Source organism: Tupaia chinensis, unplaced genomic scaffold (assembly GCF_000334495.1).
Source record: "Tupaia chinensis unplaced genomic scaffold, TupChi_1.0 Scaffold147554_1, whole genome shotgun sequence".
Classification (NCBI taxonomy): domain Eukaryota; kingdom Metazoa; phylum Chordata; class Mammalia; order Scandentia; family Tupaiidae; genus Tupaia; species Tupaia belangeri.
Window position 1 is genome coordinate 472,076 of NW_006207406.1, and position 27,969 is coordinate 500,044.

Sequence of the window (27,969 nt, forward strand, 5' to 3'; positions counted from 1 at the left end):
CATGCCCTCCCACAGTATAATAAAACATGGCAATAAAATTCCACTGACTCCAGAGTTCCCAACCTGCGTCTCACCTGCCGCTCACCTGTAATTACTGCAGGGCTCCCATCTGCTTGAGACGGGGCAGCAGCTCTCCTTTCTGCTGCAAAGTGACTAGATCCGTGTAGCCACCTATGCAGTCTTTACCGAAAAAGATGCGAGGCACCTAGGACAAAAGCAAAAGACCCGGATGTTAGAGGCACTTAAATACCAGACTAGAAAGGATAATAGTTTTATCCTTCCCCTAAATATTTCCGGTGATTCCAAACTGTTCAAATCACTTTACAAACTCCTCATGCATGTTCTTAGAGGATAGAACTTTCCTAAACCCTGTTAAGAGAATGAAAGGATTAATTAAAGAATGTTTTGAGCCAGAATCTTTTTCAAGCTACATGTGCTAAGCATGAAGCTGACCAGCTTGTCAAGGGGATTTAAACATTCACTCTAGCAAAGCACACTTCGGGGAGAGCATTTCGCTTGGCTACTGCCAGACCACCCTAAGGGAATTCTGGTTATTCCGTAGCTGGGACCACACCTGAGACTTTAAGCCAAGCAATTAGGAGAGAGTTCATTTTCAATACAGCTGGAAAGGTATTTGCATTCGGTCTCTGTCCTTGATTTTGTGGTTCACGGTTATTAAATAAAGTTTTCTTGCTCTGTTGTTGAATACAAGCGAGGCCTGTTCTCAACCGGGGAGTGGAGTGGTGTCTGAATTTCCTTCTCTACTCCCTGGCCCATTGTAAGATGTTTAAATGCTGCGGTTCTGGGATCTCTGCGATCAGCAGGCAAGCCAGACTAATAGTTACGTAACGTACCTGTGCACGGGCTCTTCTGCGCCCTCTCACACGCCCTCCCTACCGCTACACACAGGCCCAGTCGGATTCCAGAGAGTTTGGAGTCCTGGAGGAGGAAGTCCCATCACTGTGGCCCAGGCAGTTTCCAGGCCTCCTTGGCAGGCAGGGAACAAGTGCTACCTAGGTCACTGAGTGGTCGGAAGCAAGCAGGCCTCTCCCAACACTAGAAAGCACCAGAAGGAATGAGAGAGCTGAGAGGCAGAAAGCAGTAAGAATGTGTGTTAAAGCTTTTTTTTTTTTTTTTTTTTTTGAGAGGTTTTTTGCTATAGGGCGCGTGCACTCACCAGAAAGACAGAGAGAGACATAGAGACAGAAAGCGAGAAATCACCTCCCAGGGGGGATGGCCATGCTGCAATTCCTTCTCCTCCATTCTCCTCTTGGGATCTTGGGCACACACACACACGCACCTGGCATGCATTTAAGCCACCAGGTCCGGGACTTGAACTGCGGTCGACTACATGGGAGTTCAGCGACATAGCCATTATGCTAACTGCTGGTCCTAAAGCTTTTGATATTCCTTGGAAGGCACAGAAATTCAATTTGAAGTGACAAAAGGGGCAGAATGACTACAGATAAGTTCTTACAGTATTTTTTTTAAGAAGGGGAGTCCTGGTGGAAGTGGCTTTAAACATAAGGTTAATGAAAAAGAGGGCCTGCACATGGCGTGGTGGGTAGGGTGCTGCCATCACGATTTGAGTTCTGGACCTGGTGGCTAGCTTTCTCACTTTCTCACTTTTTCTGTCTTTTTGGTGAGTACATGTGCCCTATAGCAAATTAAAAACTAACAATAAATAAAACTAAACAAATAATTCAAAAAAATTTTAAAAAGAAATCATGCACATTTCCACAGCTATTTCCTGAGTCTGAGGAAGAACCCATGGGAGTCTGTTCAGGTTGAGTGTCCTCGTAATGTCCCATCACGTCACAGAAGATGCCTTCTGCTCCACCACAGTGGGAGACTTTGCAAATGGAAGTGCCAATGATGCAATATTGTTTTTAAAGATTTTTTTTCTATAGGTGAGAATGAGACAGAGACACAGTAGACACGGTATGACTCTATTGATCACTCCTCTGCTCAAAACCTAGGGTCTTAACTTCATAATCTACCCTGAGTTTCAGCCAACCCAGATCATGGGCACATGCCTATGTATTCAGGGAGGTCTCCAGATGCAACCCTAGAACCTACTCTCGTGAATCAGCCTACAGAGCATTGCATTTGAGCACTGCACTGCTGTCTTAAAGAAGCATTGTTTTTTCCAGTGGAAGAACAGCTGCAGAAAGATAAGGCGAGAAATCTCAATTTTCCCCTGGATCCTGGCCATAGTTTTAGAGAAACTGAAGTCCTCACACCCAATTGGTTGGGGCCTTTCAGCTTCTATCTCCTCATTCCACTTGACTGTGGCCAGCTGTAACAGTAAACAGATCAGAATCCTCATGTTGTTCTAATGTCATTCAACTGCATATCCCCTGTGAAATCATTACTGAATTCAATGACAAAACCCATTTGAGCTTGAAACACAGAAGCAACACACTCATTCTTGCACTTTAAAAAAAAAAATGAGCAAGCCTCACTGTGCACCTACAGCTTGCCCCATCTTTACCTAGACCAGGGTATGGTCCTCAGGGTTCAAGTCAGCATAGTAGAGGAGCACTCCCTGAAAGCGGATCCTCCCCTTAGATGGAGATTTCCAACTTGATCGAGCATGACTCATGGAAAGCTTGTAAGTCACATGTCTTACTCCATCCACCTCTCACTTTTGACTTAGGAGGTCTGGGTAGGAGCCCAAGCATCTGCATGTCATACTGCTCTGTCACTCCAAAGGTCACACTTGCAAACCATTGGTTTACACTGTCAGCCATTTATTCACCCAGGCTGGCTGAGGCTTTGGAAACTCAGAGCCCTGGAACTGCCCCCCCCAGCTGCCTGAGTCAGGCCTGAAAAGCATTCGGGCTGTCCCCAGGGTGGTGTTTTGTACACACCACCCGGTAAAGAAGCTAGATTTGCCTGAGAGCCTGAAGGCATCTTTGCCCTCCTGCACACCCTCCGTTCCCACCCACACCAAACTGCCTTTAGTCTCCTAGTTAGCGGCCCCCCAAAGCGCACAGGATAGCGTGGGGGGCCTGTGGTGATGACACAGGAAGCCCAGAGCAAGCACTGTTGATTCAGCTGAAGAAAGAAGAGGAAACACCCTGTGCAGCTCCCTCCAGGCGTCCCTCCTTGCAGGAACTAGCGTCAATACTGTCAAAGAGAGGAAAGAAAATTGCCACCAGGAAAGTGAGCTTGGTAATATTGGGGCCCTTCCTGCCCAGGGCAGCTGTCCCCACCTCTGCTAGGTAGGAGTTTCTGCTTATCGGGTTCCTCTGATGCAACCACCAGAGCTATTTCCTAACGCGCTTTGCCACTTCCTCGGCACCTCTCAGGCACAAGCCACTGCATTACCAGAATTATTGTTATCCCAAATTTCCAAATGCCCCAGCTTCAACCCTTCTCCCAGCCCTCCGACAGACTTCTCCAGATCCAGTACAAACCCTCTCAAAACTGAGGAAGGGCTGGCCCCACCCCTAGTGGTTAGGGGTGTGTTTAAGGAGCTCACATAGCTGACCATGCGGTTCCAATCCAGCCTCAGTGGCCTGAGAAACATGCCACCTGTGTGTGAGCGTGGCCCAAACAGTGATGGGATGGGCAGATGGAGGAGAATGGGGGTGACCAATCCCGGGGCAGGGGGCTTTCTCTTCCTTTTCTTTCTCTCTGGCTCATTCATGCACTTCTGGCATAAAAAGTAAGAGAAAGAAAGAAAACAAGAAAGAAAGAAGGAAGGAAGGAAGGAAGAACAGAAAGAAGGAAAGAAAGAAAGAATGAATAAGACCAAACTGATGATGTCTCTGCTCAAAACCGAGTGGCAGCTTCTGTGATGGCAGGGCAAGCCAGAGTCCTCGCGACAGCTTGAAAGTCCTTCCTACCCATGCTCCCAGGCCCCCTGTCTCATCTCTCATTACTAGCTCAAATGCTCCAGCACTCCTGGCCTCGCCACTCCAGGACCCTGCCAGGCACATGTCTATCACAGGGCCTTTGCACCTGCGTTCGTTCCCATTGCCGACACCGCTCCACCCTAAATCTCTCGAAGCCTTTCGCCCTACCAATATTTGAGCAGAGACCTACTCAAACATTCCCTTTTCGGTGAGCCTCCAAGGGCTTCATTTAAAACGTCCCTACTTCCTCCTCTCTGCTTCCCTTCCCTACTTCATTTTTCTTTATAGCACGTGTCACTTGTCACCTTCAGCATACCGTTGTTTGATGGCTTGTCTCCCCCACTGGCATGGAGGAGTTTTTGTTTGCTTTTTTATGACTGCGTTCCCAGTGTCCAGAAAAGTGAGTGATACCCTGTAGGTACTTAATATTTGTTCTACCCGGTAAAAACCATCGTTCGAATATAGAGGATGAAAGACGGTCTTAGCCAGACAAAAATAGCAGGGGATTGGTGCTCTTAGTACTGCCTTGCCAGAAATGTTGAAAAAGTTCTTCGGGGGAAGGAAAAAGATATAGGTCAAAATCTCAGCTCTACACATCGGAAAGAAGAGCGCCAGAGAATGACGAGGGAGCCGGTGACCGAGAACCATGGCCAGCACAAAACCAGACCTGGCTTTTCCACGTATGTGACCTGATTGAAGGCCTGTTTCCGAAGTCATTTGAACCCTGCTGAGTTCCTGCTAACTACGTGTAGTTCCACAGTATTACAGGGCCGTTAAGACAGCAAGCACTCTTGTCATGGTGGTTAAAGTGCAGGACTCCCACATGCCCGGCCATGGTTCCAGTCCCAGACCCAGTGGCTTGAAACTCATGCCAGGTGTGTAAGCATTCATACCCAAAGTCCCAGGAGGAGAATGAAGGAGAAGGGACTGAGACATGGCCATCCCCCTGGGAGGTGATTTCTCACTTTCCTTCTCACCATCTCTGTCTCTCTCCAGCATGCACACATACCCAATGGCAAAAAAAAACTTTAAGAGAGAGAGAGAGAAGACAGCAACCACTCTCAAGTTTTCAATCTCTTTGGATAAAAACACTTCAGTGAGACCATAACACATACCACCTTAAAGAATTTGTTCTTCCCCTTACAGGAATGCACTCAGGACTCAAGAATCTGTGAAAAATATTTTTAAAAATTCAGGCCAACCTGTGGCATAGTAGTTAGGATGACTGGATCCCACATGGTCAACTGTGTGGTTTGAATCTCAGACCTGGCAGCTTGAGAAACACACTGGGCACGGCTGCGTGTGTGTGTGTGTGTCGGGGGGCGGGGGTGCTCAAAATCCTGAAAGGAAGGAGAGACAGAGAAGGGATTGCAATGTGATCATTCCTCACGCAGGGTGCTTTCTCGCTTGCTCTGTCTCTCTCCTGCAAGTACACATGCCCTCTGGTAAAATTTTTAAAAAATTAAAGCAAACTTAAAAGACCACTCCAAGGGGCTAACAAACCTAAAAGACTACTCCAAGTGGCACAGACACTAATGCTGCTGGATTCCACATTGCCAACTGAGTGGTTCAAGTCCTGGACCCAGAGGCTTGAAAGACATGCCAGTGTATGTGTGTGCGTACCCAGAATCCCAAGAGGAGAACAGAAAGGGAATTGCTACATGGTCATCCTGCCAGGTCTCTCTCTGTCTCTCTCTCAAGTGAGTGCACGTGCCCTATGCCAATCGTTTTTGTTTTTTAAAGAAAATAACACTACAAGAAGATAGTGTTGCTTCACAAAGAAATGCTTGAAAACTGTTATGTGAATGCATGATCAAGTTTGCTTTTCCTGCTAGCGTACAGATACTGTCTGTTCACAGCAGTTCCAAACTTTATTGCAAATTGGAACCACCCGGGAATCTTTCAATCTACTGACGCCAGGCTCCCACCTCTGACACCGTGATCTAACTGGTATAGGGGGCAGCTTGGGTATGAGAATTGGTTTCACCGAGTAGAGACAAGATGAGCTCCAGGTGATTATAATGTGCAGCAAAGCTTGGGAACCACTGGCTGAGAGGGATCCTGCTAGAGGCCACGTGAGGCCCGTAGGAGAATTTGTGCTGTCGCTTCCCTCTGTAGGAAGCTTTCTCTTTTCCCTCTTTTCAATGGTCTTTAGCCTATGAAATAAACTGACAACAGGATGAACAAGGGGAAAAAACTACAATAATTAAAACATGCCATGTAGACCCACAGGAGGGCCAGGTAGCTAAAGATTTTATAACAAACAAAAACCAAAGCTTGGAGTAGCAATAAGAAACAGCGAGGGGGGAAAATGCAAATGATTGTCTTGCTTTTCTGGTCAGGTGCCAGACCTCTAATTCCCTTTTTGCCTACCCACAGCTAGGTAGGTAACAGGGAGCTCATCAAAAGGCCCCTGCATCTGCTGCCTACTTTACTAATGTAAATAGATGTGCATTTCTTTCACAAAAGGTTAACTTCTTTAACAAAAAGCTAATTCCCTACCCCTTTAAAAAATAGCTCATTGGGACCAGCAGTTAGTGTAATGGCTATGTTGTTGGATTCCCATGTAGTCGATCATGGTTCGAGTCCCAGAGCTGGTGGCTTAATCTCACACCAGGCATGTGTGCGAGCGTGCCCAAAATCCTGAGAGGAGAAAGGAGAAGGGATTGCAGCGTGGCCATCCCCCCCTGCCGGGGGGTGATTTCTTGCTTTTTGTCTCTCTCTCTCTCTCTGTCTTTCTGGTGAGCGCCCACACCCTATAGCAAAAACTTCTCCCCCCCCCCAAAAAAAAAACCCAGCTCATTCAGCCCCTCTGAATAGTTATCTTGAAATATGCTAAAGAGGCACATTTTGAGGTGACTTATCATGGTTCTCCCCATCACTCTGGACCTTGGCAGCTTGAGGTCCTTCTAAGCAGCAGCTAGAGGCTTTCTGGTCACTGGGTCTGCTCCTGGACCTCACAGCAACGGGGTTACACAGCCAGCCGCGCTCTGCCCCAAAATGCTGACTTCTGGTTGGAGAGAAAGGGGAAATGACCTCCCACGCTTTACACTCAGAGGCCAGCGTAAATCATATGAACACCGAGACTGTGTCTGAGGGTCTGCCGGCACTACCAAAGTGCATCCTGAAAGGGAACTAAGTGACCTGCCAGGACCCTGCTCAGCCCACCAGGCACCAGGCCCGATGAGGTGACATGGTTGCCTGAGTATCTCCCAAGAGCCCTCTGCAGCTGGAGAGCACAGCCTCCCAGAGGGCCCCACAGTGGACCTGCAGCAGAGGAGAGGCGGCTCCTTCTCTAACCTGCACTGGCAGCTGGGGTCCTTGCAGATCACCAAGGCGAGGCGGCGATCTGCTCGCGTGACACAGCAAGCCACTGTGGGGGCCAAGCTATTACTCTGGCCTACCGACACCCCACTATGACGGGCCTGGAAACATCTTGTAATTGCTGTAGAAATTCTGGGCCCTTAGATTTTTCCAGCGGAGGAGTTAGACAAGGAAAAAATCAGCAAATCCTGAGCTCTGGCCGGAGAAAGCCTGCCGAGAAGGGACGGCAGGGCAGCGCTCCGCCACGTGAAGACAGAAGACCGAAGACAGAGGGCACAGGATTCCCATGTGGGGAAGCAGAACCACGGCCTCCCGGCCCCTCCACCCCGCTCCCACCCCCAGCCCTGCCAGCTGAAAGCTGTCATTTCACGGCGGAGCTGAACACAAAGGCTGCTGCTAACTCCTTGGTGACTCCAGACACGCTGCCCGAACAGCCCCTGAGTGCAGCCGGCGCCGCTGCGCTCCTCCTGGCTCGGACCCGCGGGCTGCAGCCCAGCTGCCCACTCGAGGGGCCGGCTCCCCTCTCGGGCTCCCTCCCCTGCCAGCCCGCAAAGCCCTCTGGAGGCCTGGAGGAAGGGAGCCTGGCGATGTCCGCGGTCCACAGCCCTGACAAGAAAAAGCAACCGCAGTCTTCCCCGAGCCCTGCGCGACCAGCCCCCGACTCACCGTCTTTGCTCCGGTGAGCACCTGAAAATAATTTTGAATCGAGTCCGTGTCATCCCAGGTGGTGATATCGACAAATTCCAGAAACCCTCGTTTGAAGGGCAGTTGATTGAGGAGTTCCTGGGCTCTTTTGCAGTAGGGGCAGGTGGGTTTCATGAACACCACCACCTTCCCGCCCTGGATCTGGCGGTACACAAACTCTTCAGCCATGCTGACAGGCTTGCAGTCAACCGGGAGGGATCCCTCAGTGGCAGGTATGGCCCGGGGTGTTCTATTCCAATCCAGTCTTAAAAAGGCAGAAACATCTGGCACATGTTATAGCATGGGTGAATCCTTTTTTTTTAAAGAGGTATGGCCCGGGGTGTTCTATTGTAGGCCCAGCCAGCTGGCTCTCTTTTAATAAGGAACCTCCCTGGAGGAGGAGGAGTTTGCCTCTCAGCATGCTTGAGTTTTAAAGGGACAGCCCCGAAGTTAGTTCAGTCTGGTCGAATTCACCGGTTAGCAATGCCTATGAACGCATTCTTGCCTTTTAGTCATTGGTAGCTATGGCCAAGATGTCTTTGTTGACCTCAGATCTTTGGGGAGTGTCTGCCTTTTGGCAGAGATCAGAGTTAAGTCACCCTCAGGGATAGCTTAAACTGCACAGGCCAGCCTTGGATAGGGGCTGAAGAGGCATGGCCTCTTAGAGGAACTCTTTATTGATCGTCTTAAAGATAGAGTAGATTTGGAAAATGCAAACGGAAGCAGTCAAGAAACAGAAGACTTTGAAATCTTTTTAGAGGAAGGAAATTGAAATAGGATCCCTTATGGAGTTTGCTCTCAGGGTGTTTTGCTTGGCCTGTGCAGGGGTAGTTGATTTTTGTAATTACTTTAATGAAATTAGTCCTCAGTAGTTAAAAATCTGAAAATTTCACCAAAGAATCTGGATTTGCAACTTCCCTCTGAAGGTCAAGTCACCATCGAATTTACCTAATGGCAGGCCTGGGCGAATAGTTACTGTGGCCATGGACAGGGCAGGGGTCAGCTCAGCTTTGCCACAGGTCCCACGTGGGAGGCCCATGCCTTTGACACACCTGACACCCGCTTCACCTCCAAGGCACGTGAGTTGGTGACCCATGAACAGCAGTTAATTGTGGGTGTAAATTCCAACACGACCCGATTTCAAAGTACAGATTAGATTAATCTTTTCCTCTGCTTGACCCTGTGTTCATGGCCCTCTCTCTGTCTTCACTGTGAGTGGACGTAGCCTAATAATTCGGCTATCTGAGTCATTTAGGTCTTGCGAAACGCAAGGCCAGAGACGTAGGGCCCGGAGACCCTTCGCAGGCTTCTACTCCTAGGTCTCCTTCAGACCTTTTCTCGTGTGCTAGGTTAAACGAACCTTTTCCTTTAAAGGACTCTGCTTTGCTTTTACATTGAAACTGGAGTATCTCCAGAGAAGAGGGGTTAGGGCCAAGATGGACATCACCCCTCTCCTGTTGGTGGAATCTCAGGCCTCTTGTGATTGACAGAAGGAAGAAAATGGGCTCTGGGAAGTAGCTTTTTATGAGACTCGGTTACTAAACTTAAAAGGTTAAACTGGGAAACCTAGATCCCGAGTCCCAGGGAAGGAGCTCAATGAAAGCTCTGTCCCTGCAAAGAGCGGGGTAGAGCTGGGAGGCTGTCAGCAGCTTATTTGGTCAAGGCTTGGGACTTCCAACCCATGACTTCACTGCCCTGCAGAATAAACTCAGTGACAGAGTCAGCGTCTCCCCTCTCCTGCTCCCTTAGCTCAGACCGCATGGCATGTCCCTCCAAGGAGCCTTCCTGAGGCCCAGGGAGTTCTTTGGGCCTCCCAGAGCTGCTGCCTTATGGCCCCTGGGTCATGTGTTTGACAGGAGAATGACTGTCCCTTGGGGTCTCCCCCTTCTCAGTTCTGCCACTAGGTTTTTGCTTCCTGCCGTCCCTTTTCCCTCAGTGTGCTCAGTGTGTGACAATGTTTATGTCTCTCCCCGGTTAAAACCTGCCAGTGCCGCTGCCACCCTCTTCCATTTCCTGCTCTCCTGCGCCCGCCAGTTCGTGAAACCTGCTGTTCGCCCCCTGCCCCCACCCCCCGCACTGCCCTTGCCTCTCTTTTCCCCTAGTTCCATTGCACGCTGACCTCCCCATCAACCCTTTCCACTGAAACTCTCATGGCCAATTTCTGTCACGTCCTCTACATCGCTAAATCACGTCACAACTGTGAACCATGGATGATGGTGTCTCAGGTCCTTGACATGGTCCCAGGAAAGAATTCAAGCACAAGTCAGATGGCAAAACATGTTTACTGAGCAGAGGTGAGTGTACACTCCATAGGCAGCGTGGACTGCTCTGCCAGGGCTTCCTAGCAAGGACGGGGATGAGGGGGTGGGGACCCAAGATGAAAGCCCCTGTGTGTGTCCAAAGCTAGTACTCCCTTCACTGCTTTACAGAGCCAAGTCCAAGGTCTCAGGGCAAGGACAATGTAAGCCCCTAATGGGGCCTCCAAGACCATCTGTTCTAACTCCACTGCGAACTCACATCCCTGCTAGGACATTTTTCTGCTGGGCACTGGCCTAACCTGCCTTGAGTCCCTCCTTGGGCTAATAAGGAATCCAGATCAATGACAGGAATGATCTTGCTCCACAGGGGAGCCAAATGCCCACACCCAGCACAAATACAGGCATCACACAAGAGGGGCCACCACATGCATGCACATAGGGTCACAAATCCAGGATCAAGAAGAAACAGCATGTGTGTGCAATGACATAACAGGAAATGCAACAGAATCACAGACTTGCTTAAGAGAAAAATAGACACACAAACAGGAGGGAAGATGAATTTACATTGCTGGACTTTTCGAAGACCTCTGAGCATAGTTATGTTTGAAATCTATTCATGATGTTTCTACCAGTTGGTTGTATCAGAGAGGGGTCAAAAAGTTCATGGGAGATGCATATTATGAGAAAGCTTTATATAGATTTTCAATTTGGGGACAACAGAATAAATTCATACTGTGACTCCCTTTTTCCACGAGCTTTCTGAAGTCCCCTCACATGTCTGAGTACCAGCACTGTCCCTGAAGCTAGGCTCTACTCTGCATAGGCAACGGCTCGGCACGGCTTAGCTAGACTAGCGGTGAACTCATTCTGCAGTGAAAATTAGACTTTCCTGTATCTTATCCCCAGTCTAGCTTTTCTCTGGAGATCACTGTTTGTCTATATACACCCACTCTCCAAAACAGTCTTTGAAGTGGCTTGCTTTCTTGCTAATTCTCTTGTAAATAAAAAAATAAAATGTTCAGGGCTGGCCCTGTAGTGAGGCGGTTAAGCACAATATACTAGGGATATGGATGACTACAGTTTGAATCCTGGCCCTGGAAGCTTGGGCACTTGTACCTATGTCCCCAAATCCTGACCAGATAGAAATGGGAGAAAGTGATTGAGGTGTGACGTGGCCCACTGCGGTGGGCCGTGTGCTCTTTCTTTCTCTGGACAGCACACACACTTTCTGGCAAAATAAAGAGATAAAACATTTATAAGCGCTCAGTTTAAATGCTCATCAAAAGGGCACTAGTTTAGTAATAACATATCAATATGATGGAATATTTCAACAATATTTTCAAAAGAGGCAGACCTGTGTCAGTTGGTATGGAATAACGTCTAAAGGGCAGTCTGAGCTGTACACCAACACTTGTATAAAAGAAAAAAAAATTGTATATTGAGAGGGACTTTTTTTTTTAGTTTTTTTTTTTTTTTTTTTGTCATAGGGCATGTACACTCACTGGAGAGAGACAGAAAGAGACAGAGAAAGAGAAGGAAAGTGAGAAGTCACCCCATGGGGGGATGGGAGGATGACCCCACCCACAATCCCTTCTCCATTTCCTCTAGGGAGTTTGGGCATGCACACCTACATACCCCTGGCATTTCAAGCCACCAGTTCTGGGACTTGAACCGTGGAGTTAACCATGTGGAATCCAGTGCCTTAACCACTACGCCACTTGCTGGCTCTTGAGTGGGACATTTTTATTGCAGTAGAATTTGTGGGTTAAAGCTGAGGACAAAGAGGGTAAATACCTGATATCGAGAGTCACCAATCACTGGCCAGACTTCCTTCCTAGGGCTTCTTAAAGACATGAAACCATTTTTGATGACCATGAGCGTACGCTCCCAGGCTTCCTGGCTAGTGAGGAGTGTTAGAGATTTTGTCTTTGCTTCCTCAAGCCAAGTGAGAAGGGCTCCAAGAGAAATATTTTATTTGTTTTTAGTTTATTTATTTATTTCTGCCGTAAGAGGAGAGAGAGAGGAGCACCTCCAACAGGGTCCCCACGCCATGATTCACCTGCAGTGTCGGCCAGTGTGGATTGTGGCGACATACACGTGTGCTTGGTGTGCAAACTTCAGACCTGTCCAGGTAGACCCAGTCGTGTTACTGCTGTGCCGCTGTCTATCTGGCCTGAGAAATGTCCTTGGAGCTCGGAGCACACCTGACAGAAGGGCAGATGGGCATTTCATTTATCAACCAGTCAGCTGCTTGGGTAGTCCATGTGTTGATCTGCCCTGAGCCCATTGAGCAGAGGGGCAGAACCCTGGTATAAATAGCCAAGTCTAGCTTGAAAGGGATGTGTGAGTTTCTCACAAGAGAGTGGACACCATGGAGAGTAGCCGCAGTGAGCTGTCTTCTTTCTTGTCACTGGACAAGGTGATCCAGCACCAGGCCAACTGGGTGCAGGAGGCAGGGAGATCGAGACACACACAGCCCTCCATCTGTCTCTCTTGCTGCCTAAAGGGGCCCCGTGGAGAGATGCTGGGGCCATGTACGAGGCCAGGTTCAGATTCTGGGTTGACTGGAGCATGACGGGCATGCACCTGTGAAAATGGTTAGCTCAGAGGCTGGGGGAGGGTTGTGGCCTGGTAAGACACTGTTGAGGGTAGTATCTCTCTCTGGAAATCTAAAATTAAACTTTAAAATGATAAAAATAATAGCCTTAAAGCCTGAGAATAAGCCCAACACCCATGCATAAGAAATTGATTACAGAAATCACAGTACGTCTATGTTACTGGCTACTTTGAAACCATGAAAACGATGAGTTGTATCTGTGTATGCTAATTTGGAAAGATATTCAAGATACATGATTTTAGCTTATTTATTTATTAAGTAGACAATACACAAACGTATTATGAGATTCTAATCATACAAAAGAGTATACAGTGAAAACAAGTTGCTCTTTAACCCTGTGCTCAAAACTCAGATGTTCTCATCAGGAGCAAACACTGTTCTCAGATTCTCACGCCAAGATACATTATTGAACTTTTCTAATGAGCAAGGTAACAATGCTATGTGATTCCGTATGTGTAAAATTTGGAAGTTTGTATACATATGTTTGCATTTGTGAGTATGTTTATCATATATGTAATATATATGTATTGTATGTAATAATATAAAAAAATAATTTTTTTCCCCAAGGAGAGACTCAGGACCCAATTAATTATTTCCTCAATTATCTTTGGGTAAAATGATTAGTAATCCAATGAGGGTGGGCTTTTTATTTTCTATCCGCCTTCACTGAATATTTATCAAATGGATGTATCATTTTTATGTGATTAAAGTTTTTATTTTTATGACTGAAAGACAGAGACAGAGGGAGAGAGACAAACACCCTTAAAGCGTTCTCACACTGCAGTCTCCAGCAGCCTTCCCAGCCAGCCCGGGTCAGGGGAATGTGCACGTGCCTACAGGCACAGGCCCGCTCTGGAATAGAACCCCGGTCTTCCACATGGCAGCCAGCATTGCAGAACACTGCACTATTGCTGCACCACCAGGGCTGGCTCTAATTTTTAATTGTATTTAAAGTAGTGATTGGAAGAACAGGGGGTGGAGAAGAACAGTGCAGACTAGTCTTTAGAGAACTTTAGAGGGGCTGGCAGCTTGTGTGCCGGGTGAGGTGTTGGACTTGCCCATGGCCACCCTGGTTTGTGTCCTGGACCTGGCAGCTTGCTTTCTTACTTTCCTTCTCTCTCCCTCTGGTCAAATTTAAAAATAAGGATAAAAAATAAAATAAAATAAATAATTAAAAAAATAAAAGAACTTTGGAAGGAGAAGGAAAAGAGGGAAGAGGGAACAGCTTAAGGGAATAGCAGGGTTGAGAAAAAGTCTCTTCACTACAAGAGAGCCTGGAGAATAGGTATTTCCCTCCAGAGGCAGCAATGAATGGAGGGGGGAAACAGGAGTGAGAGAGAGGATTCTTTTTTTTTTTTTGGAGAGGTTTTTGCTATAGGGCGTGTGCACTCGCCAGACAGACAGAGAGAGACAAAGAGACAGAAAGCAAGAAATCACCCCCCAGGGGGGATGGCCACGCTGCAATCCATTCTCCTCTCGGGATCTTGGGCACGCATGCACACGCGCCTGGCGTGAGTTTTAAGCCACTGGGTCCGTGACACAAACCGCGGTCGACTACGTGGGAGTCCAGCAACATAGCCATTACGCTAACTGCTGGTCTTTGAGAGAGAGGATTCTTAATGGAGCAAAGTCACACACAGAACTGGAGGAGACGGGGGCTGAGGGTGAGGAGGACGGGCATGTCTTCAGAGGGAGCACTGTAGAGGGGGCAGACAGGATGCCAGGGGAGCTCCTGGGGAAGAAGACGGGCAAGGGCACATGGGACTCCAGACTCAGGACACAATGGCTGAAACAGCAACTTGTGGGTTCCAGGCTACAGGGGAGGCAAGTGGAGGCAGGAGGGGATGATAAAACAGCAGAATGGAAGACGTGAACGTCAAAATGAAGATGAAAAACTGGTTGAGTGGCAGGGATTAAAAAATTAAAAGAAATAAAAGTTATGCTCAGTGACAGGAAAGTCAGGTGCACAAGCACACATGACTGCTTGATGGCAAAACTAAATACGTGCAGACGTGTGGGAACAAAGCAAATTATGCTTTAAAGAAAAAGCAACTTCGAACTTTTCTTGGGGAATACAACTTAGGTTACAATGATTCCACCACTAAATGAGGTCTATTTCACGAGGGAGGTAGTATTTCTAGTGGAAAATAAGCTACCGCGGGGTGTTACCTGTGCACCAAAACATTAACTTAATACTAACACCAAGTGTCCAGCGCCGGCCTTGTGCAGAAGTGACGGCTACATGCATGCATAACTGGTTGCAAAAAAATCATTCCTTAAGCCTGAGTTGAGACGCTCAAAGGAAGTGAATCACTTAGGGACAGATGTTCTTAATTACCAACGACAGAGTGTCCCACCCACAAACCATTGCTGGGCCATGCGTAGACGGAGCTGTCAGTTGGAATGACTTGTCCAAAGAGCTTAGGGTAAAACTCCGAGAAGTTGAACTGGGAAAATGAAGTTGAAGCCAACAGTACCTATTGAACAACACTAGAGCAGTAGGAACTGCATGAAAAGAAAGCAGCAGCCTCTCAGCCCCTCTTCAACCACCGGAGAATCCTCTTCCATTCTGTTCCATCGGCATCTTTTCCCCACGGAGTAACTTTCATGGTTTGGCACTCTGGCACAGAATAAGCAGTTTGATTAAGACTCTCACACAGATGATGAAAATATACTCATAAAAAAAAGAGTCTTTTTCCTTTTAGATTTTATTTATGTGTTTCCATGAGAGAGAGAGACAGAGTAACAAGGAGAGGTGAGGGAGGCACCTCCAACAGGGTCTTCACATCACTCTCCCCTCCCAGTTGGACTGGCCCAGGTCATGGGCGTGTGCATTTGGCATGCTTGGGGAGGTCACAGGACATGAACCCAGGACTCTTCTCTTGTAGGACCAAGTGTGTTACCCCTGTACCACCACCCGGCCTCAACCAAAATGTTCCTCAGTGAGCTTCTGGCATTCCGAATCACAGGAGAAGATGCAGTTGTAGATTAAAACGAGAACTATGGATGTGCTTGGCCTTTGAGTGTCTGAACATTAATGTGAAGAGCCATGAGTATAGGACAATTTTTTTTTTCCTTTTTTTTTGGAGAGGTTTTTGCTATAGGGCGTGTATGCTCGCCAGACAGACAGAGAGAGATAGAGAGACAGAAAGTGAGAAATCACCCCCCAGGGGGGATGGTCACGCCGCAATCCCTTCTCCTCCATTCTCCTCTCGGGATCTTGGGCACGCACGCACACACTCCCGGTGTGAGTTTAAGCCACCGAGTCCAGGACTCGAACCGTGGTCGAGTACATGGGAGTCCAGCAACATAGCCATTATGCTAACTGCTGGTCCCAATGACAAATTGCTTTTAAATGGATATAAACAATTTTTTTCTGCCTTTCTCCAGTGAGTGAAGAACCTAAACAAACCTAAAAAAAAAAAAAAATTAAAAACGTAAAAAAAAAAAAAAAAGTAAGCTATGATGGGGTGGTTAAAGGAGCTAGATCCCACAGGCTTACCAGGCAGTTTGAACCCTGATCTTGTGGCTTGAAAAACACACTGGTAGTGTGTATGCATGTGCCCCAAATCCCAACAGGATGGAGAAATAGAGGAGAAGGGATTGTGGCATGACCACACCCCATTGGAGGGTGCTTTCTCTCTCTCCCTCTTTCTGTCTTTTTCTGACAAGTGCAGGTGCCCTCTGCCAAAAAAAAAACAAACAAAAGAAAGATAGAAAGAAAAAGAAAAAAGTAGGCCATGAGTATTGTATGTGCATGTGTATGTATGAGTGCATGAATACTGTATGTGCAATTATGTATTTATGAGATATATCTATATATCCTAACATGAAAGGTTTCCACGTAAAAGCATACTAAGGATTTTAAATTACAAAATAATTTATGTAGTTAATAAAATGAGAAATAAAAGAAATGATACTTGTTTGGATCAGCAGATAGCTTAGTGGTTATGTAGCTGGACTCCCACGTAGTCAATTGCAGTTTGAGTCTAGGACGCGGTGGCTTAAAATTCATGCTGGGCACATGTGTGTGCCCGAAATCCCAAAATCCCAAAAGGAGAATAGAGAAGAAGGGATTGTGGCATGGCCATCCTCCCTGGGGGGGGTGATTTCTCACTTTCTGTCTCTCTCTCTCTCTCTCTGTTGAACACACGTGTCCTATTACAGAAAGTCTGTAATTAAAAAAAAAAAAAGAAAAGAAAAAGAGCCATGCCTAAGGACCCATTTTCTGCCTACATGTCAGTGCCGAGGCTGGTCCGGGAAAGATGGCGGCCATCAGGGCACCCCGACCTCTAAGGAAGAGTGAGCATGGAGGGATGACAAGGCTTCCAGCTTTGCTTTGTGGACTTCTATATTATTTGAAACTGGTACCCTAAGGATTTTATTACTTGTGTAAGAAAATAAAAGAAATGATAAAGGCCACAAATAAACTGTGTGATCGGCTCTTTGGTAGTCTCATGGGACTGGAGAACTGGAGCACGAGGGGACGCATCCAGGTCTAAGTGACGCAACCACATGGGGGCTGACCAGCGGGGTGTTATAAAATAAAGAGAAAACAGAAAGTCTGTTGTGTACTATGTCCGAGACTCTCGCTTCTGCAGGTTTGGGGATACCACAGAGCTGTACGAAAGTCCATCCTGGACAGTCTTCACTCCTCACAGCTACATGACAGTGGGTTGACGGAAGAGATGGCGGGGGGCAGGGGGATATAAAATGACACAATCTTATGAGGGTTGCCGGAGAGAGGAATGTCTCGAAGTTTCAGCAGAAGGTGGAATTTTAGGACTTTCCCTCTCAGGCTCTGAATAACCGCACAAATGAACTATTTCTGGAGAAGCAGAATGTCACCCTGTGACTGGCGATGCCTAAATACTGGAGCATGGGGCTGCCCCAAGTCCCTGTGATACAGGCCAGCACTAAGGGACAGGTGGCTGTGGCAGCAAGGCCAGTCTGCAATGGTAGAAACAGCAGTTACCAGAAGTTGCGGGGGATCCTGACGGGGATGCCATCATCCCAGGGGAAGGCATCTCTGGCTCACACCAAGATGGTGCAGGAGTGTGTGGGTCAGAGGGTGAATGGATGGCCTGGAGTGCAATGTTTTTTTTAATTTAATTTTATTTATGATGAAGATGATGATTAAATTTGCTATAGGGCATGTGCACTCACCAGAGAGAGAGAGAGAGAGAGAGAAAGTGAGAAAACAAGCCTCGGGGTCCAGGACCAGAACGTGGCCGGCCATGTGGGAGTCCAGTGCCTTAACCACCATACCACGTGGCGGCCCACAGTGGGCTGTCTTACTCCACAGCCTCTGAGGTCCTTCTGCCCAGGGCGAGAGGGTCCTTCTGCCCCTGCTTGCCTAACTAACTAGACTCCTGAATCCTTGAGCACTTAGCAAGCTGAGTACAGGGGAGCACTGCAAGTTCGTGCTGAACTCTTAACCAAAAATATGGGAAAGGAATCTTTACAAGCACCAAGGAAATGCTGGGGAAGAGGATGCTGGGAGGGGAAGAGGGGCCCCATCATGGGAGCAGGCCTGTCTGTTGTAGGATGCACTTCTTTCACTTCTTAAAAGGAAACTGTTGATTTTCAAATGTAAGGATCAGGGTCCAGTAGGGGCTGGGTCCACATGGCCAACTGTGCAGTTCAAGTCCCAGACCTGGCAGCTTGAAAGTCATACTAGGCACAAAGTCCTGGTAATTACCAGTATTTCCAATTTCTGGTGAAAGGCAACAGATAATATTGAACTTATGTGAAGTACCTCCCTGCCACAAAATAAGAGTGCTCACAAATATTTTCCAATTCCAGAAGGGTCAGGAAGGGAGAAAAATTTATGCTTCAATTAAAAAAATTTTTTTAACAAATTGCTGAACCTATCAACAGCTCAAAAGAAAACAAAAATCGGGACCAGCAGTTAGTGTAATGGCTATGTCTCTGGACTCCCACGTAGTCGACCGCGATTTGCGTCCCGGACACGGTGGCTTAAAACTCATGCCGGGCGTGTGTGCGTGCATGCCCAAGATCCTGAGAGGAGAATGGAGGAGAAGGGATTGCAGCATGACCATCCCCCCTGGGGGATGATTTCTCGCTTTCTGTCTCTGTCTCTCTCTGTCTGGCGAGCACACGCGCCCTACAGCAAAGCAAAAACCTCTCCAAAAAAAAAAAAAAGGAAAAAAAAACAAAACAAAACAAAACAAAATACAAAAATTCTTAAATCTGAAAGACAAAGTATAGAAGAAAATCAATAATGTTTTAGTCAAAAGTCATAAAATTCTATCTTACCAGTTCAGTCTCTTGTAATTAATCTCTCTCCTGTTGAATTTGCAATGTTTCTGTGGTCTGATGTTTTCGTTTAAATCCTGGAAGTTAACGTTTAAGTTACTATTGATATTCCCAGACTTGTCCCTACCATTAAGTTGGCCATTTTCTTGATTGTTTTTCATTCTCTGATTTCTGTGTGTCTGTCTTTAGTTTTCCTGGTATGGCACGCCCTTCAGAACTTCTTGAAAAGCTAGTCTCGTGTTAGTAAATTCTTTCAGGTTTTATTTATCTGAGAATGTTTTTATCTTTTCTTTCCATATGAAGGGTAATCTTTCCAGGTATAGTATTCTTGGTTGAAATTGTTTTTCATTTAATACCTTGAATATATTTTCCCATTTTTTCCTTCTTTGCATTGTTTCTGTTGAAAAGTCTGATGTTAGCCTGATAGGGTAATCTTTGTAAGTAACTTGGTGTTTCTCTCTTGCTAATTTTAGCTTCTTGTCCTTTTTTTTTTTTTTTTTTGAGAGATTTTTGCTATAGGGTGTTAGGGTGTGTGTGCTCGCCAGAGAGACAGAGACGGACAGAGAAACAGAAAGTGAGAAATCAACTCCCAGGGTGGATGGCCATGCCACAATCCCTTCTCCTCCATTCTCTTCTTGGGATCTTGGGCACACATGCACACATGCCCAGTGTGAGGTTAAAGATGCCGGGTCCAGGATTCGAACCATGGCTGACTACATGGAATCCAACGATGTAACCTTACACCATCTGCTGGTACCAATATCTTGTCTTTGTCTATGGTGGTCTTGGTCAATCTGGCAATGATGTGCTTTGGAGTGGATCTTCTTGGGTTAATTCTGTTTCTGGTCTTTTGTATTTCTTGGGCCTGGATACTTGACTGCCTCTCTAAGTTTGGAAAATTTTCTTCCAGGATTTCATGGTATAGATCATCAATGCCCTTATTAGTTTCTTCACCTTCTGGGATACCAATTATCCAGATGTTTGGGCGTTGGATGGTATCTAGTATTTCTTGTATTTAATTCTCATTTTGGAGGTGTTATTTTCTCTCTCTCTCTCTTTTTTTTTTTTTTTTTTTGGGGTTTTTTTTTTTAAATAAGGGTTTTTATTTTCATCCAAGATTCAGTCTTCTGCATGGTCTAATCTACTTTCAATACTTTCAAGGGAGGTTTTAATTTTGTGTATTAGAATCTTCATCTCTAACAGCTCCATTTGACTCTCTTTTCTGGTGTGTATTCTTCTTTCAAATTGTGGAAGAACTTCCTTATCTCCTGGAACTCATTGTCTCTTTTCTCTTGCATATTCTGGAGTTCAATGGAACATTTCTGTAAGTTCCATTGTACTGTCTGTGGATGATGAAGACTTGTTCTTTTCCCTTGGGGGAGAGATATTTTCTTGGTTTTTCATATTTCTTTTGCCTCTGTGGTGGTTTCTGGTCATCTGATGAATTACATGTTTTCTCCTAAATTCTTGGAGTGAACTATGAGCATTAGTAGCATGCGGGAGGTGATGACCTGCAATATTCCTGCAGTTCTGTTTCCCTGATGCTCACCAAGCAACCTGTGCTTTTGTCATTGGAACTGAATATCACAAAGGTCTCCCACTTTCTAGAGAACAGGTGTATCTGTGCTGAGCTGCAGTATTTCACCGAGAGTTCAGAGGCGTGTGGGAGGAGATGAGCCACGCTCTCTCTGCAGCTCCATATTTCTCCCTGCTGCTCACATTGCAGTCTCTCTTCTTTGCATTTTAGTCACTTGGTGGTGTATTCACTATTGGCTAATTTGCTGGAGAAGTTTTCTGCAACTGTAAGCTCATGTGCTTCCCTTTACTGTGAGGTTCTTCTGTGCCAATTTCCCTCCGCTACTGTGTTTTGCAATGTGGTATCCACAGAAAGAGATTTGAGTTCAGATATATGAAGAGGAGTTTCTTCCTTTGTACAGCAGGCTCAGTGGGGGTTGAGGAGTTCTGTGACCCTGAACGTATTCAGATGTTTGGCTACCATGCACTTAGACCTGTCTAGGCACTCAGCGTGTGGAGGCTGAGCAGCAAAGTAGGAAATTATGGTAAAGGAGAAGAAAAAGGACGAGAAAAAAAAAAGGAAAATAAAAGAAAACAAAATAAGACAAAAACAACCAAAAAAGGGGAATTTTTTTTTTTAAGGAAAACCACATGGCGTGCTTTCATGCCACGCAAAAGGGGCAGGGCACAGCTCAGATGTAGATGGATTCTGAAATCAGCAAGAGAAAGGAGAAGTCAGGGGAAAAAGAGTACTTAAAATTTAAAAAATAATTAAAGAGAGAGTAAGAGACAGAGAGAAACAGAGATTGTCCTTTCTGTCTAGGTTTTTGGGTCTGGAAGGAGAGATTTGAAGCAGAGGGTCTTTAGTTGCCCTAGTCCCTGAAAGGGGCAGGGCACTGTATGCCTAAAATCTTAAGAGGAGTATGGGGGAGAAGGGATTGTGGTGTGGGCATTCCCCCTTGAGTGGTGCTTTCTCACCTACCTTCTCTCTCTCTTTCTTTGGTGAGCACATGCATCCTATAGCAAAAGGATCAGGAAAGTTATGTCAAATTTTTTCATTTTTTTTTAAATGCAAAAATGTATCTTGACTTTCCCGATGACCCAGTAAAAAATAAAATACAATTAGAAATAAAATAAATAAAATGTAAGGGTTGGCTGGAGAAAATCAGGGGGTGGGAACTGGGTTTTGAGGGGAGGAAGAGAGCAGCCTTGATGGTGAAGAGAGGGCAGCAGGGCTTAAGTGATGGGACTGGTGCGCCTGTCACCGTCCGGCAACTGACCTGAGCCATACCTGGGTGAACCGAGGGAGCTGAGACTGTGAATACCTGGGGACAAGCACTTGAGCCTCAGGACATGGGAGCCAGTGAAAGTGACAAGGATCTCACCTGACCTGCAGGTGCCGGAGGGCATCAGAGGAGCCCTGGATGGAGCCTGAGGGCCTGGGCAAGGCTACCATGAGTGCCCAAGGCCCCACACTCCTGGACTGTGCAAACTCTGGCACTCTAGAGTTCTTTGTCCCAAGCGAGGGGCGGGTGGTTGGGACTGAGTCAGATTTCACATTCTTTAGAGAAATTAGGAAATGTGGCAATTCTTATGCCAGGGTGTTGGAGTGACTCACACCACTGTGTACATGGTTCTTTCAGTGGCTGATCATTGAGAAAGGGAGTTCCGATCCAGTGGCTGTACATGGTAGAAGGGAAGTTTGGTGTGTGGAGAAATGAAAATGCATGGAAAGGCCCAGCTGAGCCGTAGTGGGATAAGGAGGGTCCTAGAGGAGCTCCCAGGAGCTGGGGTTCGATAGGAACTCTGCAACCAGAAATCCTTGGCATGTTCTGTATGGCGTGACTAGGGCCTCTCTCCCTCCTCCAGGACATCTTTGGGTAAGTTGAAACTTGCTGCCTAATGCATTTGTGTGGGCGGCTTCTGCTACCCCTCCTTCTCCATTAGAAACATTTCAAAGTCAGTCTGGATATTGGTTACAAAAATGTTTAAGAGTATAAGCTTCCTCTCATTCCTGACCCAGCTTCAGTTCCTCTCAGAAGGCAATCCCTACTTCCAGCATCTTGCGTCTTTGTCTAATGTTTTTTTGTGTGGACATATACATACATATATGTATACACACACACACACACATATATATTTAAGTTTTTAGAGAGGTTTTGCTCTAGGGCACATGCACTCACTGGAGAGACAAAGTGAGACATCAATCCCAGGGGGGATGGCCATGCTGCAATCCCTTCTCCATTCTCCTCCTGCGATTTTGGGCACACACACACACACACACACACACACACGTGCCCAGCATGGATTTCCCTTCTCTCTCTCTTTCTTTGGTGAGCACATGCATCCTATAGCAAAAGGATCAGGAAAGTTATGTCAAATTTTTTCATTTTTTTTTAAATGCAAAAATGTATCTTGACTTTCCCGATGACCCAGTAAAAAATAAAATACAATTAGAAATAAAATAAATAAAATGTAAGGGTTGGCTGGAGAAAATCAGGGGGTGGGAACTGGGTTTTGAGGGGAGGAAGAGAGCAGCCTTGATGGTGAAGAGAGGGCAGCAGGGCTTAAGTGATGGGACTGGTGCGCCTGTCACCGTCCGGCAACTGACCTGAGCCATACCTGGGTGAACCGAGGGAGCTGAGACTGTGAATACCTGGGGACAAGCACTTGAGCCTCAGGACATGGGAGCCAGTGAAAGTGACAAGGATCTCACCTGACCTGCAGGTGCCGGAGGGCATCAGAGGAGCCCTGGATGGAGCCTGAGGGCCTGGGCAAGGCTACCATGAGTGCCCAAGGCCCCACACTCCTGGACTGTGCAAACTCTGGCACTCTAGAGTTCTTTGTCCCAAGCGAGGGGCGGGTGGTTGGGACTGAGTCAGATTTCACATTCTTTAGAGAAATTAGGAAATGTGGCAATTCTTATGCCAGGGTGTTGGAGTGACTCACACCACTGTGTACATGGTTCTTTCAGTGGCTGATCATTGAGAAAGGGAGTTCCGATCCAGTGGCTGTACATGGTAGAAGGGAAGTTTGGTGTGTGGAGAAATGAAAATGCATGGAAAGGCCCAGCTGAGCCGTAGTGGGATAAGGAGGGTCCTAGAGGAGCTCCCAGGAGCTGGGGTTCGATAGGAACTCTGCAACCAGAAATCCTTGGCATGTTCTGTATGGCGTGACTAGGGCCTCTCTCCCTCCTCCAGGACATCTTTGGGTAAGTTGAAACTTGCTGCCTAATGCATTTGTGTGGGCGGCTTCTGCTACCCCTCCTTCTCCATTAGAAACATTTCAAAGTCAGTCTGGATATTGGTTACAAAAATGTTTAAGAGTATAAGCTTCCTCTCATTCCTGACCCAGCTTCAGTTCCTCTCAGAAGGCAATCCCTACTTCCAGCATCTTGCGTCTTTGTCTAATGTTTTTTTGTGTGGACATATACATACATATATGTATACACACACACACACACATATATATTTAAGTTTTTAGAGAGGTTTTGCTCTAGGGCACATGCACTCACTGGAGAGACAAAGTGAGACATCAATCCCAGGGGGGATGGCCATGCTGCAATCCCTTCTCCATTCTCCTCCTGCGATTTTGGGCACACACACACACACACACACACACACACACACCCCTGGTGTGAATTTCAAGCCACTGGGTCTGGGACTCTAACCACACAGTTAGCCATGTGGAAGTCCAGCTCCTTAACCACTATGCCACCCACTGGCCCCATGCATTTTCTTTGTTTTAAAGGTTTTTGCCTTAGAGCATGTACTCAATGGAGAGAGAGTGAGAGAGAGAGAGAGAGAGAGAGAGAGAGAGACAGTCAGAGGGAAAGTGAAAAATCACCCCCTGGGAGGGATGGCCAGGCCACAATACCTTCTCTCTCATTTTCCTTCTGGGATCTCGGGTACACACACACAGTCCCAGACCTGCTGGTGTGATTTCGTGGGATTCAAGCCACAGTCGACCATGGGGAGGTCCAGCAACATAACCACTACACCATTAGTTGACCCGTGTATTTTTCTAGCTGTCCACTGTTTTTCTCTTGTCATTTAACAAGTTACCTACCACTCTAACTCATCTTTCCCCCCTGGATTTATAGTTTAATATAGTATCAAACATGTTACAGTGAGATCTACAAACATATACAGAATTATATTTAAATTCATGTAGAACAATATTGACATTTTTACGTTATACTGTTGAAGTTAAGAGGATGAAGTACAGCTTAGTTTTACAACAAAGAAAAATAGACACGACAGAAATAGAGTTAACAGTAAAAGTACAGCTCTCTGTCCCTGACACACGTGGAAACTTCTTGTCAGAAAGCTACATCTTGATCTGATTGTCCAAATCATTAAAATACAGATGATTCCGGGTCATTTGCCAGAAATTCATTTGGCAGGATCATAGACTAATGTTTTCGAGGACAGATCCAAACCAATTTCACCCAAGTTTTTGACATGGGACACTAGACTTCCTGGCTTCCTCTAGGGAAATGTATTCTTATAGTCCTGTAAAGGTTCCACTTCTGGCCACGGTTCATTACTGGGGGTGCTCAAAGCTCTGAAATGCAAAGAGCTGGTTAATTTCTGAGTCCCCATGGACAAGTGGTTTCTTGGTCGCCCATTCTGCAAATATGGGGCCTGTGCTCCAAATGTCAAGCGGAGCTGAGTCACGGCTGTGCCCAGCAATATGGCTGGGGATCTGTACGAGAGCATCACCGCTTCACGTGAGCGTACTCTAGGTGGGGTGCCAAAAGCTCTGGCAAGGCCCAGATCAGCTGGGTTAATTATTCCTTTGTCATCAGTCAATAGATGTTGAGGTTTTAAGTCTCTCTGAAGAACACTTCTAGAGTGACAAAACACAATCCTTTGTAGGATTTGGTACAAATGATTTTTTTTTCCCAAAGAATTGTTTTATTTGAATTTATTTATTTATTTATTTATTTATTTATTTATTTATTTATTTATTTATATTTGACCAGAGAGGAACAGAGTGAGAAAGAGAGTGAGGGAGAGAGGGAAAGTGGGAAAGCAAGCCACCAGGTCCAGGATTCAAACCATGGTCAGCCATTTGAGAGCCCAGCTGCCTTAACCACCATGCCACCTGCCAGCCCAGGTACAAATAATTCTTGACAAGTGAAGAGTCCATCAGCTGACCAGGAGGGATAGAATCCAAGTATTTCTTGAGACCCATGGAAAGAAATACAACCTGGAATCCTGCATACACACATCTTGAAGACTGACTATATTTGGATGACGAAGTTGTTTTAATAGAGAAAGTTCCCGAATCGCAGTACTAGGAACCCATTCCTCTTTGCTGCCTTGTCTAATTTTCTTCATGGCTAGCACCTGACCTGTAGTTTTGTGTCTAGCCTTGTACACAACTCCATAGGTACCTTCTCCAGTTTCCTCTATCTTTGTAGAGTCTTCCATAATTGGTCACCAGGTAGAGTAGTAAGTAGGTCCTGGCAGCCACATCTGCATTGCTCTTCACTCAACCTCCAAAAGCCCCCTGTAATGCTACTTGGTATCCAGTTCTGTGAATGCGCCCTCTACATTGTAGCCTGTAACCCATTGCTCGAGGTTTTGGTTTCTACTCTCATTGAACTTTCTCTTGAGTGAGTGTGTTCTTTTGTCTTTTTTCCAGACATAATTTTCTTATAATTAATACTTGCTAGAAAATGCATTATTTACAATTACACCAACATTCATGGAGGCCAAATATTACAGGCATAAGGGCACAATATGACCACAAGATGTCTTTCCATACTTCCCAAATAGGTTTGTATTTTAGCTATGAAGTTCAGTTACCAGACCCAAGCTTGTTCTTAACAAGTGAAATGTTTATGTCCATTCAATCAAAGAGTCTCTTACACCTCTCTGGGCCTGTTCATGTGGAGGCAGGAGCAGAAGCTGTAACCAGGTTCTTCATATCATATATTTGCATGGGATGCCCAATCTTCATATGCTGTCCAATTTCTTTAAAATAAAAGGAGTGACTCGCAGTAGGGCCACATAGATGAGGAAATTCCGCATGGAGGAGATCACGTCTTCGCACATCTTCCATTTCATCTCCTCCAGGTCCAGTTTTGGTGCGAGGCCCTTGATTCGGAACATTGCAGCTCTTCCTCCAAGGCTCCCAGCCGCTGCTCAAGTGAGTGTGTTCTTTTAAGGAACTCCAAGAGCGTAGGATCGAGAGCCATGGTCTTGCAGACATAGCGGGAGGGGTCGCAGAAGCTGAAGGTCAGAGAGCCAGAGGGATGAAATCCCGGGGAATTGTTACTACTGGGTACTAACAACTCTGGGTCTTCCCTGGGCAAGGCATTGGGGACTTGAAGTGACCCTATAGAGATCTTGAGGACTAATATTTCAGGTTTTTCCCTCCCTGGATCCCAGAATCCCATGGATGTTCTTCCTATGTGCTTGTCCTGGTGCCACAGCCCTGCAGCATCACCCACAGCCTTCTGTAGAGGTGACTGAGTTGAACAGACCTTATTTTTTGTGAACAGTAATATAGCACCATTGTGCATTGTTCCCTCTCAATCTTCCAGGGAAGAGCTGCAGTCCTTGCAAAGACCTGACTATGTTTCAATCAACAGAGGGTGTTTCTCATGCATTTCACGCACTTAGTGTTTTGGCTATAGCATGACGTCCATGTTGATGTTCGGTTTTATTTATTTTGTTGAGAAAGAGAGAGGTGCCTGACGGGATCTCACCATGCCACGATTCACTCCTCAGCCTTCCAGCCAGCTAGTACTAGGTGCTGGAGATTTGAACCCCAGGCCTTGCCATATGGCTCCAGTACTGTGCAGCGGCTCCTCACTGCCTGCGTCATTGTGGCTAGCCCTGTTGTTATTGTCGATTTAGAGACAATGTCTCGTCATGTTGTTCAGGCTGGCCTTCTACTTGTGATCCTCCTGTCTCAGGCTCCAAGTCCGTGAGATTAAGGTACACGCCACTGGGGCCAGCAGATGGTGTAATGGTTATGTTGCTGGAACTCCCACGTAGTCGACCATAGTTCGAGTCCCAGACCCGGCGGCTTAAAACTCACACCAGGCACATGTGCATGAGTGCCCAAGGTCCTGAGAGGAGAATGGAGGAAAAAGGATTATGGTATGGCCACCCCCCCGGGGGGTGATTTCTCACTTTCTGTTTCTCTGGTGAGTACACATGCCCTATTACAAAAATCTCTCTAAAAAATAAAATGAAGGTGCCTGCCACCACACTTGGCTCTGTGGCTGTGACTGTCCACCTTCCTCCCTACGTGGGCCCATCTCCCGTGGGCCTGCTGCCGTCCCGCTGGGCTGAGCGGTGTTCCCCATAGCCGTCGTCAGCCTGAGCGCTGCCCTGAGTGTGCTAACTCCCAGGAGGAGGGGAGGCACTCCCTGCCCCACGTCGTCCTCTCCCAGCACAGACTCGAGCAG

The 27,969-nt window shown here is 46.6% G+C and overlaps 1 protein-coding gene and 2 pseudogenes across 3 annotated transcripts in view; all 3 read right to left on the reverse strand.

Annotated features, from left to right (window-relative positions):
* Positions 1–8,120, reverse strand: part of GLRX (glutaredoxin) — a 9,920-nt gene extending 1,800 nt beyond the window's left edge. For 2 of the 3 annotated variants that reach the window (XM_006169855.2, XM_027768830.1), the window contains exons 1-2: positions 7,854–8,120; positions 86–205 (exon numbers count right to left, since the gene is read on the reverse strand). In XM_006169855.2, coding sequence (XP_006169917.1) covers positions 92–205; positions 7,854–8,060 — 321 coding nt within the window. In that variant the 5' untranslated portion in view covers positions 8,061–8,120 and the 3' untranslated portion in view covers positions 86–91. Of the gene's footprint in view, positions 1–74; positions 206–7,853 lie in introns of all 3 variants that reach the window. The other variant, XM_014584759.2, reaches the window with a different exon arrangement.
* A 16,965-nt stretch (positions 8,121–25,085) lies between these two features.
* On the reverse strand, positions 25,086–25,978 carry LOC102481008 (cyclin-dependent kinase 1-like; annotated as a pseudogene).
* Positions 25,979–26,189: 211 nt separating this feature from the next.
* Positions 26,190–26,662, reverse strand: LOC102469453 (mitochondrial import receptor subunit TOM5 homolog pseudogene; annotated as a pseudogene).
* Between the last annotated feature and the right edge of the window lie 1,307 nt (positions 26,663–27,969).